Source organism: Helobdella robusta (genome assembly GCF_000326865.2).
Source record: "Helobdella robusta unplaced genomic scaffold HELROscaffold_59, whole genome shotgun sequence".
Classification (NCBI taxonomy): Eukaryota; Metazoa; Annelida; class Clitellata; order Rhynchobdellida; family Glossiphoniidae; genus Helobdella; species Helobdella robusta.
This window is the reverse complement of record NW_008705322.1, coordinates 166,844-185,106: the sequence shown is the minus strand read 5'-3', so window position 1 is coordinate 185,106 and position 18,263 is coordinate 166,844. Positions and strand designations below refer to the sequence as shown.

Sequence of the window (18,263 nt, the reverse complement as noted above, 5' to 3'; positions counted from 1 at the left end):
AGAGGCAAGATGCTATTCGGCTATACGGACCGAGAACTGGCCTCAATAAGCGGGTATCAGCTGATACATCCGGACGATCTCAATTATTATGCGTGCGCTCATCAAGAACGTACGTTTTGATGATGATACTGATGGTGACGAAGATGATGATGATGATGATGATGGCGATGGTGGTGGTGACGATGTTGTTGCGCTGAGGACAACGATGTTGAAGGTGAGGATGAAATTTTGTTGTTTATGATGATATCATTGTCATTAACTTCATCCCAATGCAGTAATAAAAACAGGAAGTTCCGGTTTGATAGCCTACCGCTTTGTTACCAAAGATTATAAATTCATTTGGTTGCAAACAAGTGCGAAAGTTGTCTACAAAAACAGTAGGCCTGATTTTATCAGTTCTGTCTATCGGAAATTGACGTAAGTTATCACCATCATCTGCATCATCTTCATCATCATCATTGTCATCATCGCCATCATCGTTACCATCAATTCTCGTCATCAATTTTAGTTTCTCACGATCGTTATTATCTTCCATCCCATTTGAAACGCAAAGGAAGATGGCGATAATGAAAAAATAGTAATTTCTAGTTGCATCTTCGCACAGTACAACAGCAACCAATCAGGGCTTCATTTCTCATCAAAACGAGAAACCAAGAATCGCGTTATCGACAAGTTATCTGGAAATTTGTTTGAAAAAGTTTGTCAGAAATAACTTTGTAAAGAAAAAATGAGAAGTAGGAATTAAGAAAGTAGGAAAAATTCGTGTTTTATATGAATCGTGAGGCTTTGCTGAACTGTTGTGGCTTTTGGAATCTTATTCCTCTTGGAAACGAGTGCTGGGTTTGAAAGTTGGCGATAGATGATGGCAATGATTTCCAAGAAGTTACTGAGAACATGGTGAAGAATACATGAAGAACATTGACGTGATAATGACAATGCTGGCCGGACGCTCGCTCGAATCACTTGTTACCTTAACAAATAACGAAACAATATTTTTCATCTGATGTTAAAACGTATTTATCTGCATGAAACCAAAATATATATTATTTACAATATTATTTATAATATAAATAATTATAATTATGAATATTTAGTGATGACGAAGGCGTTGACCTCTTCAAAAAACGGGGTTCAGAGTTCAAACTGCCCTATGCACTTGATGTGACGACATCATCATCATCGCTAGCGTCATCTTCATTATCTTCTTCATCATCTTCTTCTTCATCATCTTCTTCTTCATCATCTTCTTCTTCATCATCAGCAGTAGCGTTATCATCATCGCCATCATCGTCATCGCCAATTTCATCAACTACCAATTCTAACATCAATGACGATGTTCATGTCATTAATAACAACAACAACAATAACAATAACAATAATAATAATAATAGCAACAACAGCAATAATAAAAACAAATTAAAAACAACAACAACAACAAATAAAGTGAAAGACAAACAGATATCGCAACAACAACAACAGCAACAACTACATCAACATAAAAAACAACCACAACAACAATTTCGAGAGGTAAACGAAGTAACGTCACACAACAACAACAACAACAAAATTGACAGCATCAACAAAAATATCAACAAAAACAACAACAATAATAATAATAATAACAACAGTAAAACAAAACTACGAAAACCGCGCCATCAGATGCGTGACTATTTACAAACTGTTCGTAAGAGAAAAACACCGTATAGAGAAATAAACAACATCAACAACAACATCAACAACAACATCAACAACAACAACAACAACAACAACATCAACAATAACAACATCAGCAACGACATCAACAATAATATCAACAATAACAACATTAATAGCCTCATCGACTATTCGAGCTATTATAATACGTACGATTCAACTACGTACAAACCAATCGACCATAGTTATTTAGCGCTATATAATGACAACAATAATAGTAATAATAACAACAATAGCAACAACAACGAAAATAATAAAAATAATAACGATGATGATGATAGTTACTTTAAAATATATTACAACAATTATTACGATTGTTATCATTATTATAAGTACAACACCAATAGCAATAGTAATACTAATAATAATCGTTACTATTACAACAACAACAACAACATCATCATCAATAATAACAATAATAATAATAACAACAATATTGATGATAATAATAACATAAACGGCGATGATGACGATGATGAACCTAACAAGAGTTATTGTAGATTCAATTCCGATAACAACAACAACAACAACAACATCAACAACAACAACAATCACTCATTGCACGATTACTCATTTCACAATTTTTTCAACAACTACCATTACTACAACAGCTGTTGCAACCATTTAAGCAACAACAACAACATTGGCAACAACAACATAGACAACATGGACAACAACAGCGTAGACATTAAAAACCACAACGACTACAATGTGTACAAATTTTTATCTATGGATTTGCATACAGAGGCAATCAATAGAAACAACATCAACATAAACAACAATAGCAATGATGATGATGTTGATGATGATATCACAACCCACAACAACAACAACAAACAAAACTACAACTATTACTTCCTCAACGATTTGTACAACATCACCATCAACAACAACATCATCAGCAACAACAACAATAGCAACAACGAACTCTCGAATAAGTTTGATATTAATCACCCGAATTCGCAGACGTACCTCCCATCTAGCACCTTCCAATTAGAGAACGATGAACATCTAACTAAACTCGAATACTCAAATTATTACCACAGATCGATGTTCCTATTAAATGGCGGGTTTTATATTGCAGCTACAGCTACCACAACCACCACCACCACAACAACTACTTCTACTACTACTCCTACCACTACTACTACTACTACTACTACTACTACCACCACCACCAACAACAACACTACTACTAAAACTACAACTATGAATGCTTTTGAGGAAGTGAAAAATGAAATACTGCAGGGTCGTCAGAGCGGTGATCATATTTTGATGGATAATAATAACTACGCCTATAATTATTGCTATAATAACAATATAATAAATAATGATAAGAATAATAATAACTTTTATTATTGTTGTTACTATAATAGTAACGACAATAATAGTAATAACTATATGAATAATTATAAATGCGAATACGATCGAAGTAATGATTTAACCACTACTACTGTTAACAGCTGTTATAATGATGATAATGAAGCTACTACTGCTGCTACTACTACTGCTGCTACTACTACTGCTGCTACTGCTGTCGCTTCCAAAAAAAAATCGCATTTTAATTCTTGCAGGTTTGAAGATAGCGACGTTGAGAATTTTGTTTATGATTGTTCCGCTCAGGTTTTAGATGAAAAAAATCATCATCGTCGTCCTCTTCATCTTCTTCCTCCTACTCATCATCATCATCATCTTCATCAGTCCGACAGTTATGATTATCATCATCATCGATCGCGCCAGAGTCATTGTAATAAAGACGTAAGTTTTTTGGCACCAACTTCTTCATCATCGTCTTCATCTTCTTCTTCTTCGTCGTCGTCAACAACAACAACATCATCATCATCAGAAACAACATCATCAGCAGCGGCAGCAACAACATCATCATCATCATCGTCATTTTCGCCTGCATTCACCAATAACAAATTGTCCGTTATAAAAGTTAATAAAAGTTTACTAACCAACTCATCGCCATCATCGTCGTCGTTATCATCAAACACCACAACAACATCATCATCATTATCATCACCAACGTTACCACCATCATCTTCATCGTCATCATCGTCGCCGTCGTCATTCCACCATCCTGTCAATGTCATTCAAAAAGTTCGATAGTTTTGGCGTCGTTTAAGCATATAGGAACGATAGTATAATGATGATGATGATGCTGTTTAATATTCATCATCATCCTCGTTGTTGTCGTCGTCGTCATCATCACCATCACTACCACTACAACTTGTTGCTTCACATTTTTGTGCCATTGATTAGTTTACACGCGTCCTGAACAAGAAGACGTATTTAGTATCTTTTGTTGATCGTCACCACGACGACCGTGACGCTCAATAATAACAATAATTATAATGACAACAACAACAATAATAATAGCAACAACAATAACAATAATAATTATAACAACAATAACGATAATAATCATAGCAACAATGACGGGATTATTCTGATGGAGTGGTGACGACGATGACGATCAGCATGGCTGCTTAACGACGACGACAACAACAACAATATTAATAATAACAATATTAATAATTATTATGACAACTATACTTTCCTGATATTGCAAAATATAATATTATTAAATTTGAATGTCGATATAAACTAAACCTACAATTCTTTCTTTTTCTTCTTCTTCTTCTTCTTCTTCATCATCATCATCTTCTTCTTCTTTTTCTTCCTCTTCCTCTTATAATTATTATTTATTCTTATTACTATTACTGTGTTTATTATTTGTTGTTAATAATGTTAGTAAGGTTTTTATTATCGTCATTATCATTAATGTTATTGAGAACAACAAGTGATTATGATGATATTGTTATAGGCTTATAAATTGTAATATATATATTTATATATATATATATATATATATATATATATATATATATATATATATATATATATACGAAGAGTGAGAGGTTGTTATAAGCAAAAAAATTGTCTTAGAGTTAATTTTAGTTATTTGATAATGCTATTATAGATATTTTCGTAGGCATTATTAATAATTAGGATGGCAAATTTATTACTCTCTGCTGGTAAATCGTTATAGATGTATAGATAAGATTATTATAATTAAACTGATGAGGGATCGTCCTTGAGAACATTTTATATTGCTTACTAGAAGTTAGGTTTGAAGAAAAATAAGAAGAAATTGAAAAATAATACTATTCATTCTTCTTAATGTCGTAGCATTTTAAATTAATTATTTAAAGTAATATTAACTAACTAAATCCAGCTTTCTTTCATTTAAACCAAACGTTTTTAATTCGTTTAATAAAAAAAACGACCAAATTAAAATAAAAAGTTAAAAAAATTGACGGAAAACTGATAAACTATCAAGATGTCTCCAAATAAATATAATTTTTCGTGGCACTTTCTCAGGGTCTTCGTTATTATCTTCGTTATTTCGAACTTTTTCAACTCCATCTTCCCAGTTCAAAGTCAAGACGGTTTGTAAAAAGTTTTACAAATTTTATTTCAATCACACTATAACATTAATAAACATGTTATGAAACACTAATTTTCCCTAATTGTATCGGTTTTCATGAGTGTACTGTACATCCCTATTCTTGGACCCCCCTTAATACAGAATTCGTAATCATGTTGATGTGCTATATATGTTTATGTATTATCATTTTCATATATGACAATGTAAAAATAACTCATTCATTCATTCATTTATTCATCTATTACAATGTACTAATTCTCATAATTGTACATCCTTATTCTTGGACCCCAACCCTGTTAAAACAGATTGCGGTTACGGCAACATAACTGAAATATGCTGCAACGATTACGGTTGCTGTTGGAGTAGCAATGATACTCTCTACTCGCCAATTGGTTGTTTCAATATCTGTGAGTTTTATTGATGGCTTATCCTTTCATCTGCTTGTTTATTCACTCATTCTTTTCTTTATTCAATCATTCACTCAATCTTTTCTTTATTCATTTATTCACTACTTCATTCATTTTTTTATTCAGTCATTTGTTCGTTTGTTCGTTCGCACGACAATTCATTTTTCCAATTTTTGTCATCTATCAGTTACGCGTTCCATCAATCTTTCGTTCATTCATTCGTTCATTCGTTCATTCATTCATTCATTCATTCATAATTCACTGATCTTTCCTTCATTCGTTCGTTTATTCATTCATTCATTAAGTCAAAAAACTAAATAATTTTTTACATTTTACACAGCTGAAATATTGGAGACTACGACGACCATTATGAGTGAGTAGTGAAGAAGTAAATAGTTCCATTCAATCTCTCATTTATTTACATAAATTTGCATAAATTAACATACTAATTAACGTAAATTTGCATAAATTCTTGTAAATTTGTAATGGAACATGTTGACTGAATCAGTACGAGTAGGATGCACGGGTGTTGTACGATGAAGATGCATATTGTGGACGTGTGCGTGTATGCATGTATGTGAATATCAAAATGCAAAGAGAGAGAGAGGTAGAGAGACAGAGAGAAAGAAAAGGAGAAAGAGATAGAAAGACCAAAAACTATGAGGCTTAATATGGGAAGCTGATTTTACTAGGAGGACATTGTCACAGGCTTATTGTTTTGAAATATATCGATATCTTGTGATTCTGAATGTTTGTATGTATGAATGTATGTATGTATGTATATATGTATGTATGTATGTATGTATGTATGTATGTATGTATGTATGTATGTATGTATGTATGTATGTATGTATGTATGTATGTATGTATGTATGTATGTATGTATGTATGTATGTATGTATGTATGATGTATGTAGTATGTATGTATGTAGTATGTAGGTATGTATGTATGCATGCATGCATGAATGTATGTATGTGTGTGTGTGTGTGTGTGCGTGCGTGCGTGCGTGTGTCTGTCTTCAATGAATTGAACGTTGTTTATGCCTTTGTAGATTTATTGATTGCTTATTGATGTTATTTATTTACTACGTCATAATGTTTGTGTGGGTGTGCGAGTGAAAAAATGAATGGATGGATGAATGAATGAATGAATGAATGAATGAGTGAATGAATGGGTAACTGAATGATGAATGAATTTATGCCATGATGTTTGGATTCGTTCAAATACGAGTTTTTCATATTTTTCATATTATAATATATAACGAAAATAATAATGCCTTTGTGGTAATAATGATAATAAAAAATATAACAAAGAAATATTCAAACAAAGATATTATATTTTGCAGCTACTACAACCCAGCAAGCTACAACCACAACAACACAAACAACAACAACAAAACAGCAAACAACTACAACAACATCAACATCAGCGACAACAACTCAAACAACATTGGCACAAACTAACGCTACTACAACAACATCAACAATTACTTCTACTACTGCTGCTGCTACTACTACAACTGCCCAAGCTGGTTCTGGTGGGGCAAGTGGGACGGCCGATTCTGCTACTACTACTACTACTACTAAAACTACAGCTGCCACTACAGCCGCTACAACGGCTGCTGCTACTACAGCTGCTGTTAGTTCAACTATAACCGGTGCGTGTTTGCGTTTGGGGAGAAAGAATTTCTGTATTTTAGAAATTTATCAATTAATTATTTTATATAATATTATATCTTGAATTATAATTTTTGTATTTGATAATATTATTTCATATTTTAGTTATTTGAATAATTTTTAACGAATAAATTGAATGAATTCTTTCCGATCCAGCCGCTGTAACAACAACAACAACTCAGCCGGTTTCCATTGACAATTACGTCGACCCAGGTTCGATTTTCATTCTTTTATTTCATTCAAACTATTTATTTATCCATTCATCCATTCATTTGTTTGTTCATTCATTAATTCATTCGTTCGTCCATTCATTCATTCATTCATCCAATCATTTATTCATCTACTAATCAAACCAGCCATCTCTAACATACGTACACACACACTAACATACACGTACGTACGTTTACATACAGATAAACACACACACACACACACACACACTAACATACACGTACGTACGTATACATACAGACAAACAAACACACACACACACACACACAAATACACACACACACACTAACATACACGCACGTACGTACGTAGCGTTCCCCTGTTTCAACCTGCATGCAAAAGTTTCATACTCCTTCGACATCATATACCTGATCGAACCACATACTCCGGTCCAATGCTTTCAAGCTTGCAACTCGAGTTTTCAATGCTTGGCTTTCCAGGTAGTTTTATTTGTAGTTTCACTTTCGCTTTCAATTTGATTCGATTTTTATTTAACCTGATTTCAGGTTTCTAGATCTGGCAGCGGAGTGTGCGGTGTTTATTATAAGGAGGTCAATACGTCGGCCCTGACCACTTCAACTGCTACGTCTGTCTATGTCTTTGATACAACTACCTGCACTAAACCAAGTATGCGTGTAATGTCTGTGTGTGTGTGTGTGTGTATGTGTGCCTGCTGTCTGTTTGTGTGTGTGTATGTGTGCCTGCTGTCTGTTTGTGTGTGTGCGTGTGTGTGTGTACAGTATGTGTTCATCATCATATTTGCCACAATCTTCACTATCAGCTCACAGAACTATTTATAGAAGTACACTTTTTTAAAGCAAACGTTCTTTAAAAATACGAAAAGCCAACGAAAAAATCGGTATTCTTTTCACTCTTTTTCTACCTTTATCTTTTTCTTTCTTTTTCTCTCTTCCTCTCTCCTGCTGAACATCTCTCTTCATTCTTTTCTTCCTTTCTGTCTTTCTGTCTTTATGCTTACCTACTATTTTTTACGGATTTTCTTTTCAATTGTTCTGTCGGTCACGTTCATTTTCTCGTTGTCAGCTCTCTCCTCTTTCTCCCTTTCTCCTTTTTTCTCTTTCTGACTGTTTCTTCCGTTCTCTTTCTCTTTTTTCTCTCTCTCTCTCCATCTCTTCTTTTTTCTCTCTTTCATCTCACGATCTATCTATTTTTTCATTTGTTTAAGAATTGTTTGACGTGTGGTTGCTTAGCGACGAACGACAAACGAACGAATAGGGTCATAAAATATTTATTTATGTATAAATTATTATTTATCTATGTTTTATGTTGTTTTTTGTTCTGTGTATGCCTGTTTGTGTGCATGTACGTGTGTGTGTTTGTGTGTGTGTATTTGTGTCTGTTTGTATTTGTTTGATGATGAAATGGTAGTGAGAACGACGATGAAGCACAAATTCCACGAACAACATCAACTACAACAAAAACAGCAACATCGTCATCTTCACCTTCACAGTTCTCTCTGAGCTCTGCAGCACGAACAACGTCTTCTACAACACAACGTACAAATGTAGTAGTGGCCTCATTGTGGCCGACAACATCAGAAGTGAAGTCGACTGCAAAGCTTACTGCGCGTGTGGAATCGTCGACTGCATGGCGGCTGTCGTCAGGAATATCACCAACATCAGTCGGTATTTTGTCGCCTCTTTGTCATACTTAATGTCGCTTTTTTGTCGGCTTTGTCGAGATTTGTCAGATTTTTGAGTTTTCTGTTCTTGCAATAACCATAATGATAATAATAATAATAATTATTATTATTATTACGGTTATAATTGTCCTCGAAAAAATTGATAATCAGTCGAATGTTACGTAATAATGAACGGGGCCGATACTTCAAGTTACCAGCTCTGCAATGTCCAAGTCAAACAATTCATCGTTGAGAATCCTGTGAACGTGAACAACAATAATCGTGTCACAGGTTATAATTATCCCTAATTTTTCATAATTATATATAATTATAAGAAAAATATTTTTCATTAAATGTTTATAATAAAAAATTACTTTACAGATATCACCGTGCCAACAGGCATACCACCAACTACAGGTATCATCTCGTTTCATTCTATAATAAAATGGTTATTATTATTACTGTTATTTTAGTAATTATTATGGTTATTACAGCAGTAATATTTATAATTAATAATAATAATAATTATTGTTGCTGTTGTTGTTGTCGATAGCACCCATGTACGATATGCAATGTTGGAGTCCACCCGAAGTTAAAAACGCCGAACAAGTAACTATAATTATAAAAATTATTATTATTATTAATTATTGATTAGTAGTAGAAATATTAGTAGTAGTAGTAGTAGTAATAGTAGCAGCAGCAGCAGCAGTAGTAGTAGTAATAATAATTATTATCATTGCAGGCACTTTATAAAGACCAACTCGGCATGGCTGTTATATACACCTGCAACACTGGGTTATTGATTTGATTTGTAATGATGATAATAATCACAATCATTACCATCATCCCAATCCTCATCTTCACCAGTTATGCTTTCTCTTCCGGTGAAAAAGTTCGAACGTTGATATGTCAGAAATACGATTGGGGTTCTATTGTTCCAGAATGTGTCCGTGAGTTATGATGATAATGGTGTGATGATGATGATGGTGGGGATGATTATGATGTTGATGGGGATATCATTATTTCACCGAGTTTAACTTCGTGAAAACGTTGTTCACCCTTACGTTTGTAGTTATTTAATATTCTTAATCCACCTCATTAACGTAATTTATTACAATCCATAAGCCAACCTCATTAACATAATTTATTTATATTATTTACCCCAACAGCTCAAAACTGTTCAAGCTCAACTACGGTTTATAAACCGTCTCAGATAATAGAAAAAATTTGTCCAAGTGATGATGGCAGCGCTGCTCCGAAATTTTTCAGAAATGGTAAACTTGTTTTTTTGTGGGTCTATTCACTCACTCATTCATTCATTCATTCTCAGGTGGAAAGCAGGAATGTTCGAAATGCACGTCTGTGAATGGGAAGCCCACACTTGTTGCACCGCCATCCGAATGCAGTGAGTGAATGTATGAATGGATAAATGAATGAATGAATGAATCAGCGTCGCCATCCTCATCATCACACAGCCTACGGATGTGTGAGTCCTCTGGTCATCTACAATACAACTGCGAAATATTATCCGGATATTGGGACCACCGTCTACAGATGCTTCAAAGTAGTTATATCATCATCATCATCTTCTTCGTCATCATTATCATCATCACCGTCATCATCATCATCACCATCATCGTTATCAGGGTCACAGATTTCCTGACGGAAGATCCGAACAGACGGTCACGTGTTTCAAAGAGAATGGTAGTTGGCCGGAAATAGAACCTTGCAATGGTGGGCACGTTTCTATTTCCGTTTTTTAAAATATTTTTGTGAAAAACAAAATGATAGAGCGCTACATTTTTGTTTAACTTTTCACCTATAATCACTTGACAACCAATCATTAGAGTTACAACGCAATCACCACTACAGTCATCAACGTCATCCTCATCTTCATCGTCATCATCACGACAACAGCCCTATTTTGTGACGACATGATAGTGACCGATCGAGTAAAATTAAGTACCAAAGATACAATATACGGCACCGTATTATCGGCCAAGTGCGAACCTGGCTTCATGTTCCCGCATTTCAAAACTAACAAGGTTATCATAACCCTCACCACACCACCACCCTCACCATCACCACCACCATCATCATCACCACCATCATCATCAGATGTATGAATGCATAGAAGTCAATATAACCGGTCTGGTTTCGGCGATGTGGAACGATACTGTCGAAAATTGTAGTGGTAGGTTACATTTTATCATTATCATTACTATCATTATTATTGTTATTATTATTTTTATTATTATTACTATTGTGCAGATGTGATCTGCACCAACCCCCACCAGAACGACACAAGTTCAGTTGCTAACTATGATCCACTCGAGTTTCCAACCAGGTTATTGGTTATTTATTCGGCCAATGAGAATTTAGATAATTAGATGACGTGTTTGTTTCTATATTTAGCATTTCTGTTTCAGTTAATTAGTTGTTCATTCAATCAATTAAATAAATGCCAGTCATTCGCTTATTCAAATCTAATCATTGTAATACATCCAATCAACCAATCAATTAACCAAACAACCAATCAACAAACCAATCAGGCCCTATCCATTCATGACGGACATTCAATATACGTGCTTAGTTCAAAGCCAGAAGTTTGACGATGGTACCAAGTTACGGCACCTCAAATGTACGGACAACGGACAGTGGAATTTCGATAACGTTCATTGTGGAGGTTAATAAGTGTTAATTTATTGATCGGTTAGGAAAATAAGCATGGTTTCGTTTTTGATTGGTCAAATAACATTCCTCATTATCATAATTTATATTGATGAAATTTAAATTTGACAGCCAATCGCTGCGACCCAATCGGTACAATTCCCTTCGCCACGCCGCTTTCCATATTGGCTCTCAAAAATTCGAACGTGACGTACGTTTGCGACGTTGGCTACTGGTTCGAGAAGGCGGTCACCAGCATGTCAATCATCTGCGATGGATCCAACTGGTCGCCCGCTAAATATTCAAAGTGCTTTCGTTAGTAAATTTTGGCCACGTCATTTTTGTGAGGATATCTTCTGAGGAAATAACAAAAAACTATTAATTACTGGTCAAAATGGCTACAATAACTGACTCACAGTCATCTTAACAAAATCATCCAGCCAATCACAAACGATCAATCTAGCCAAGCTATCCTACCAATCAGTCAAGCAATCTAACCAAGCCATTCTACCAATCAATCAATCCATCTAACAAAGCCATCTTACCAATCAATCAAGCAAGCAATCTAACCAATCATTGAAAATCTTTCCTAACTGAACACAGCTGTAACTTGTCCAGTCGTAAACATCTCTAACTCCTACTGGAACACCTCGGAATCACAGTTGCCCTACTTGACCGCCATGACAGTTTCTTGCGCCCCCGGTCATTACGTCAAAGGGATGGACAAGGTGAATGTCATTTCAGTTGTTTGCCAGGTTGACGGCACTTGGTCTGTGGATGTCAAATGCACTGGTTGGTTTTTTATTATACGTCATCTTCGTCACCAACTTCATCATCACTACCACAAGCATCATCATCATCATTATAACGAACATCATCATCACCATCATCATCATAACGAACGTCATCATCATCATAACGAACATCATCATCATCATAACAAACATCATCATTTCCATACTCACCAGCCGTAGATTGCGGTTTAGTCCCGTCCGTAGAGAAGGCATACATTGTTACGGAAGACATAATCACGACATTCAACCACACCATTGAGTATGTTTACGTATGCCTGTATGTATGCATGTATGAATGCATATGTGTTTGTTTGTATGTATGTGTGTACGTGAGCATGCATCTTTCCGAACTTAATCGAAAACACTCTCTCAGGTATGAATGCCTGAATGGGTACTGGTTCGGAAGGGATGGATACGACCTGATAATAAGATGTGGCGAGAACGGCAGATGGAGCACGGTGGAGGCGGCTGTCACTGATCCGAAAAAATGGAGGACCTGTCTGCGTTGGTTTTACATTTTCCACCTTTTCAGTTTTTCAAAGTTTTATTTTCATTATTTATTACCAACAAGATTTAAATCTACCACGTTCTGACTGTTTTTTATACATTTATTTGTTCAACTATTAATCCCTCCAATCACCCCTTCCAAATGAATCCCCAAACCCGGCCCTAACCTCCAGCGGTAACATGCACCCCGATGCTTTCCTACGTCTCCACCAACTTCACTTCCAGCGTGGGCAGCCTTCTGAACCTAACTTGTTCGACCGGCAAGAAGTTCAAGGACGTTAAAGACACCTCCATCATCGTCTCGTGCAATCCCGCCGGACTCTGGCTTCCAGCTGTTCCCGACTGCGTTGGTACGCTGTTGATGATGCTGATGTATTCAAAGTACCAATCAAGCAAATAATCATCCAACCAATCATTCAACCAACCAACCAACCACCCAGCTATCTCAACAGTTGCCAATGTGACGGTTGTGGAGGCAGCCAAGGGTGACATGATAGCTGGAGTGGCCATAACGATCGTTTCACTGGTCATCATCATGATCTTCCTTATTGATATACCGATGATCAAAAAATCCCTCTTGTACTTCGGTTCAAACTGTAAAAGAGTTTGTCGCGGGGGCAAGTGAATGGGTGGGTAGGAGCGATCTTGGTGGGCCATACTGAGAGGTGCTTCTAGGGAACTCAGATAAGCCAGAGTAGGTACCAATTTGAGATTCAGGGAAGAGGAATGAGAGTTTCATACTTGAGAAAAATGATAACTTGAATTCATATCTGCATTAATATTTTCGTCTCATCTCAGTCAACATATGAACAAGTTTAAAAAAAAACGCATTGATCAACCGGACAATTAAAAAATCGACTGGTCGATTAATTAATCAACCAATCAGTCAATCAATTAACCAATCAATCAATCTATCTATCGATCGATCCATCGTCTGAGTTGTGGTAGCGTACAAACATACAGACATAAACGAACAACATATACCAAGATCTATACCACAATATAGATCTACAAGCAGACAGATACCTATACATACACACAAGCATACATACTCATCTGAACACTTTAAAAAATTATACAATGTTAAATTATCTCAGCAAAAATATATATACTCGCGATCTGGAAACAATTCAAATAACATTATATAGATTCTTATACAAACGACATACAAACATCACATATATATACACGCATACATAAATATATACATATGCTGGTAAAAGGCCATAATTAATGCAGTAATTTATGAAATCTACAGAACTTCTAGAAATTAATAAGGAAGATAGTAAAATTAACAAAGTCAGTAGTAACTAACGATAATGAGGACAGTGAAATTAACAACGTCAATAATAACGATAAATGCAAATCAGAGAAACAAAGCCTTGGGTTATAAAAATTCCCTATATAAACGGCAACAAGTACTGAGTTATACGAATTCTCTAGATAAACTGCAACAAGTGCTGAAGATGATTGAAAAATAGAAATAGGTCCTATACACTCGAGAATGAATTGGAAAACTGTATATTATTCTAACGTTAATGAAATAAATTATGACAAGAATATTGAGAAATGTAATCAAAAACTATCCAACGCTAGAAATTCTGTAGATTTCATAAATTACATATACATATGTGAACACTTTAAAGTTTAGATGGTAAAATTTTTAACTTTTTTCTTTAAAAAAGGTCTATATTTTCCGATCAGAATCCAAGTTAAAAATTTTTATTTTATTTAAAGCACACACTTATATATATATATATATAACTGCACCTAATTCTAATTTAAAAGCTCAAAATTTATATTAGCATTAAAAACTACCCATACAATCACATACATTGGCATACATACACACATATTATGCTTATTTATGTATACATTTATTTTTCATTCATTTATTATTCTCTTTCCATCTATCTATTCAAAATTGAAACGACTATACATTATTGATATTTCAGATATATATTTTATTTCGAATTTACACTCCAATGTTGTGCTCGTGAAACGTCTGTGATAGTACTTATTATACATGCATCTTTACCATCATCATCACCATCATCACAACACCATCACATGTGACGTCATCGTTACGCCACACACAATTCAGCCTTTCGCTATCATCACACCATAATGTCATTTCTACAGCATCACAAATGACATCAGCACCTTTCAATCATCACAACTATATTTTCTATACTATATCGTTGTTATATTTTTTATAATACGTTTTTCAATTAAATAAAATAGAAAAATAAACATGCAGGCAGGCAGGCAGTTATCTACTTATTCATTCATTACAAACCATAGTTCCTAACAATAATAATAGTATTTAAACTCAAAAAGTTTAAAAATCATTATTAAAACTTCAATGATAAAAATCAAAGTAATAGCCATAGCAGCTGATAAACTATATATATATATACACGTGTGTGTGTGTAGACGATTTTAAGCTGATGCATCCATGTAAACTTCATTTGATATAAACAAATGCATAACTCACACAAACAATATATATATAATGTTAAATCTAGAATTTTATGTATCTATATACCCATAACCTATGTATTTATAAATATGAAAATGGAAGCATCAAATTCATCGTTTCAATTGAAGAAATATATCTCATTATAATCTGCATCACAACATATTTAACTGAACTAGAGACAATCCCAATCATCATCACTATTTGTATGTATGTTAGGCAATAATGATATTGTAATCACACACAGTTCCTGTAAACATCACAGCAATCATTCTTATTATCATCACCAGTACTGCAGTTACTGCTCCATTACAACTGTTACTATCATTACAATTACAATCACGACGATCTTTATCTCCTTGGCGAGTAGCTGGGACTACCCCGCGACCTTTTGGAGTACGACCTTGAGCCACTTCTTGACCTTGACCTACTTCTAGATCTCGACCCGCTTCTGCTACGTTTGCTCTTGCTGTAATCTTCCTTCACTCGTATGTGTGACGTCTCTCCCTGAAGGAATAAATAAGCATCGAATTTGTGAGAGATTAGGAAACCAACCAATCAATTAATCAACCAGCCAACCAACTGATCAAGTAACCCACAGAAATCAAACAAACCTCGTGCGATCTAAATTTTGAATCATCGAGTTTCCGAGCAGCGTATCTCATGTCGTCGTACCTGAGGAACTCGACGACACCAGTACCATCCTTGAAGACATCAGAATAGCAGACGTCACCTGCCTCCCTCATGTGGTCCTTCAGATCCTGCCAGCTACCAGACTTCGGCAAACCTACAATTTTTATATTATTATTAATTGTATTAATAAATATTAAACATTCGAATAAATTTCAAGAGCCAAAAACAATTGAAAAAAACTAAAAAATGAATAAATGTCCAACAAACCTGACACAAGAACTCTGTAGTCTGACCTTCTCATGACACCTCCTCCACGTCTGCTTCCACCTCCGCGATCCCTTCCTCCTCCATATCCTCTGCTGCCCCCACTGCCCCTGCTATCTCCTCCTCCACCTGACCTGTTGCCTCGTGGATGCTCAACTCTCAAGGTGTACCCGTCGTAATTGTAACCATCTCTGTCATGTATGGCATCCTCCGCATCCCTGTTATGATGTGGTTTTGTGTTATGAAATTATTATTCAAGGATGGATAGTCAAGGAGGTTTGATGTAAATCCAGACAGCATAAAAACATTAGTCATCAAACAGTATAAATATGCTTATATGGAGATTTCTATATAACGAAGATGAACAACGGACAATGAAAAAGTTGTCAATGAATAACTAAGAATGAAAAAACATCTCATTTACACCTGGGGGATATAATTTTTTGTTTTACATACAAAAAAATAACCTCCAAATAAAATCCTATCCTGATCCTTATCCTCCTCACAAATTCCTTAGTATAGATCCTCCATTAGATTAGCAGTTCATTTGCATTAGTTAGATTAGTGCATTTTATATGAAAAAATAAGGAGCAAGTAATGTTAGCATAATAGGGTGTAGCGATGAAAAACAGTCAAGAGATTGCCAGTCCAGCAATGTAACAATAATGAAAGAAGGTGGTCGATTCAAAAAGCTAGGATCCTTATTCACATTATTAACGATTTAATTCTTATCATCCTCCTTAGAATTAATATTCCTCGTCCTCCTCCTAAAATCACATCACCACCAAATTCCTAATTGAAGTTAGTTAGCGGATCCAAATGATCCAACTCCTCAATCATAAATGCAACATCCTGCCTGATAGATCATCCATCAGTCAGTGATTCTACAATTACAATTTTTACAAAACCATTTTGAAATAAATTTGGAATAAAATCTAGTATTAAAATTAAATATTGAAATTTCATGTAAACAGCATTTAAAATCATTTCTAAAAATCAATATAAAAAGTTTTATTAAACATTCATTTACGAACCTTGGGTCGTCATACTCAACAAATGCAAATGGCGGCTGGCCACTGGGAGTCTTCAGGTTTATGACCGCAATTTTTCCGAACTTGTAGAACAAATCTTCAATGTCGGATTCTTTCACATCTGGCGGCAAATTGCCGATGTAAATTTTTCCGTCCGACCGAGACATTTTTTTATTTCGCGGTATTTAAAACAAAAACTAATAGCGAGACAGAGCAAAGGACTCTTCAATCAATATGGCTGTTGGAAGAAAGGGATGGCAAAATTTTATATAGCACTTCGTCACAAAGCAAGTATTTTATAGCGCTTTTCTGAAGTTACAACTTCTATATGGTAAACTTATACAACAATTAATAAATTAAAAGAAATTGATAAAATTATACGATGTATATACAAATTTAGAGTTTTAAATAATTAATTTACAAATTTATAATATTAATAGTTACAATTTGAATGTTTAATAAACATTTTTTATGATAATTTTGAAAAAATCATCAAAAAACACAATAAAACTAACAAAATTTGCAATATAATTATGAATACTTTTTTAAAATACATATTTGACGGGTACATTTTTGAAAAAATCCGCATTAAACATAAAAATAAGAACAAAATTCTTGTGAAATGTAATAACTTCTCGTTTCATAAGAGGCTTCTATGTTTATCTCGCGCAACATTTTTTCATCTATTTTTACTCATCTTATCTTTCTTATTTGTATTATCATTATAAATATTATTTGCATTATTATTTGAGTTATTATAA

The 18,263-nt window shown here is 34.5% G+C and overlaps 2 protein-coding genes across 2 annotated transcripts; one reads left to right on the top strand and one right to left on the bottom strand.

Annotated features, from left to right (window-relative positions):
- Positions 1-3,193: 3,193 nt before the first annotated feature.
- HELRODRAFT_180074 (hypothetical protein) lies at positions 3,194-14,520 on the top strand (the record flags this gene model as incomplete). The annotated part of the gene is made up of 27 exons (XM_009028862.1): positions 3,194-3,336; positions 5,101-5,168; positions 5,473-5,574; positions 7,005-7,232; positions 7,408-7,464; positions 7,795-7,922; positions 7,989-8,109; positions 8,954-9,124; positions 9,296-9,415; positions 9,506-9,541; positions 9,678-9,733; positions 9,867-9,919; positions 9,992-10,074; positions 10,294-10,398; positions 10,455-10,529; positions 10,600-10,688; positions 10,771-10,866; positions 10,972-11,169; positions 11,243-11,318; positions 11,396-11,471; positions 11,677-11,810; positions 11,927-12,109; positions 12,398-12,586; positions 12,763-12,865; positions 12,962-13,086; positions 13,269-13,476; positions 14,466-14,520. The coding sequence occupies 27 exons, from the start codon at positions 3,194-3,196 to the stop codon at positions 14,518-14,520; spliced, it is 3,078 nt and encodes a 1,025-aa protein (XP_009027110.1).
- A 214-nt stretch (positions 14,521-14,734) lies between these two features.
- HELRODRAFT_186029 (hypothetical protein) lies at positions 14,735-17,782 on the bottom strand. The gene is made up of 4 exons (XM_009028861.1): positions 17,506-17,782; positions 16,475-16,689; positions 16,189-16,361; positions 14,735-16,081 (listed from the first exon to the last, which is right to left on the bottom strand). Exons 1-4 carry the CDS (start codon positions 17,667-17,669, stop codon positions 15,926-15,928), a joined length of 708 nt encoding a protein of 235 aa, XP_009027109.1. The 5' UTR covers positions 17,670-17,782; the 3' UTR covers positions 14,735-15,925.
- Positions 17,783-18,263: the final 481 nt, after the last annotated feature.

Excerpts from the sequence above, each read along its gene's own strand:
- HELRODRAFT_186029 (XM_009028861.1), bottom strand. The coding sequence starts at position 17,669 with ATGTCTCGGTCGGACGGAAAAATTTACATCGGCAATTTGCCGCCAGAT. Across the intron at positions 16,690-17,505 it reads GTTGAGTATGACGACCCAAG|GGATGCGGAGGATGCCATAC; the intron begins GTTCGTAAATGA and ends ACATCATAACAG. Across the intron at positions 16,362-16,474 it reads CTACAGAGTTCTTGTGTCAG|GTTTGCCGAAGTCTGGTAGC; the intron begins GTTTGTTGGACA and ends TAAAAATTGTAG.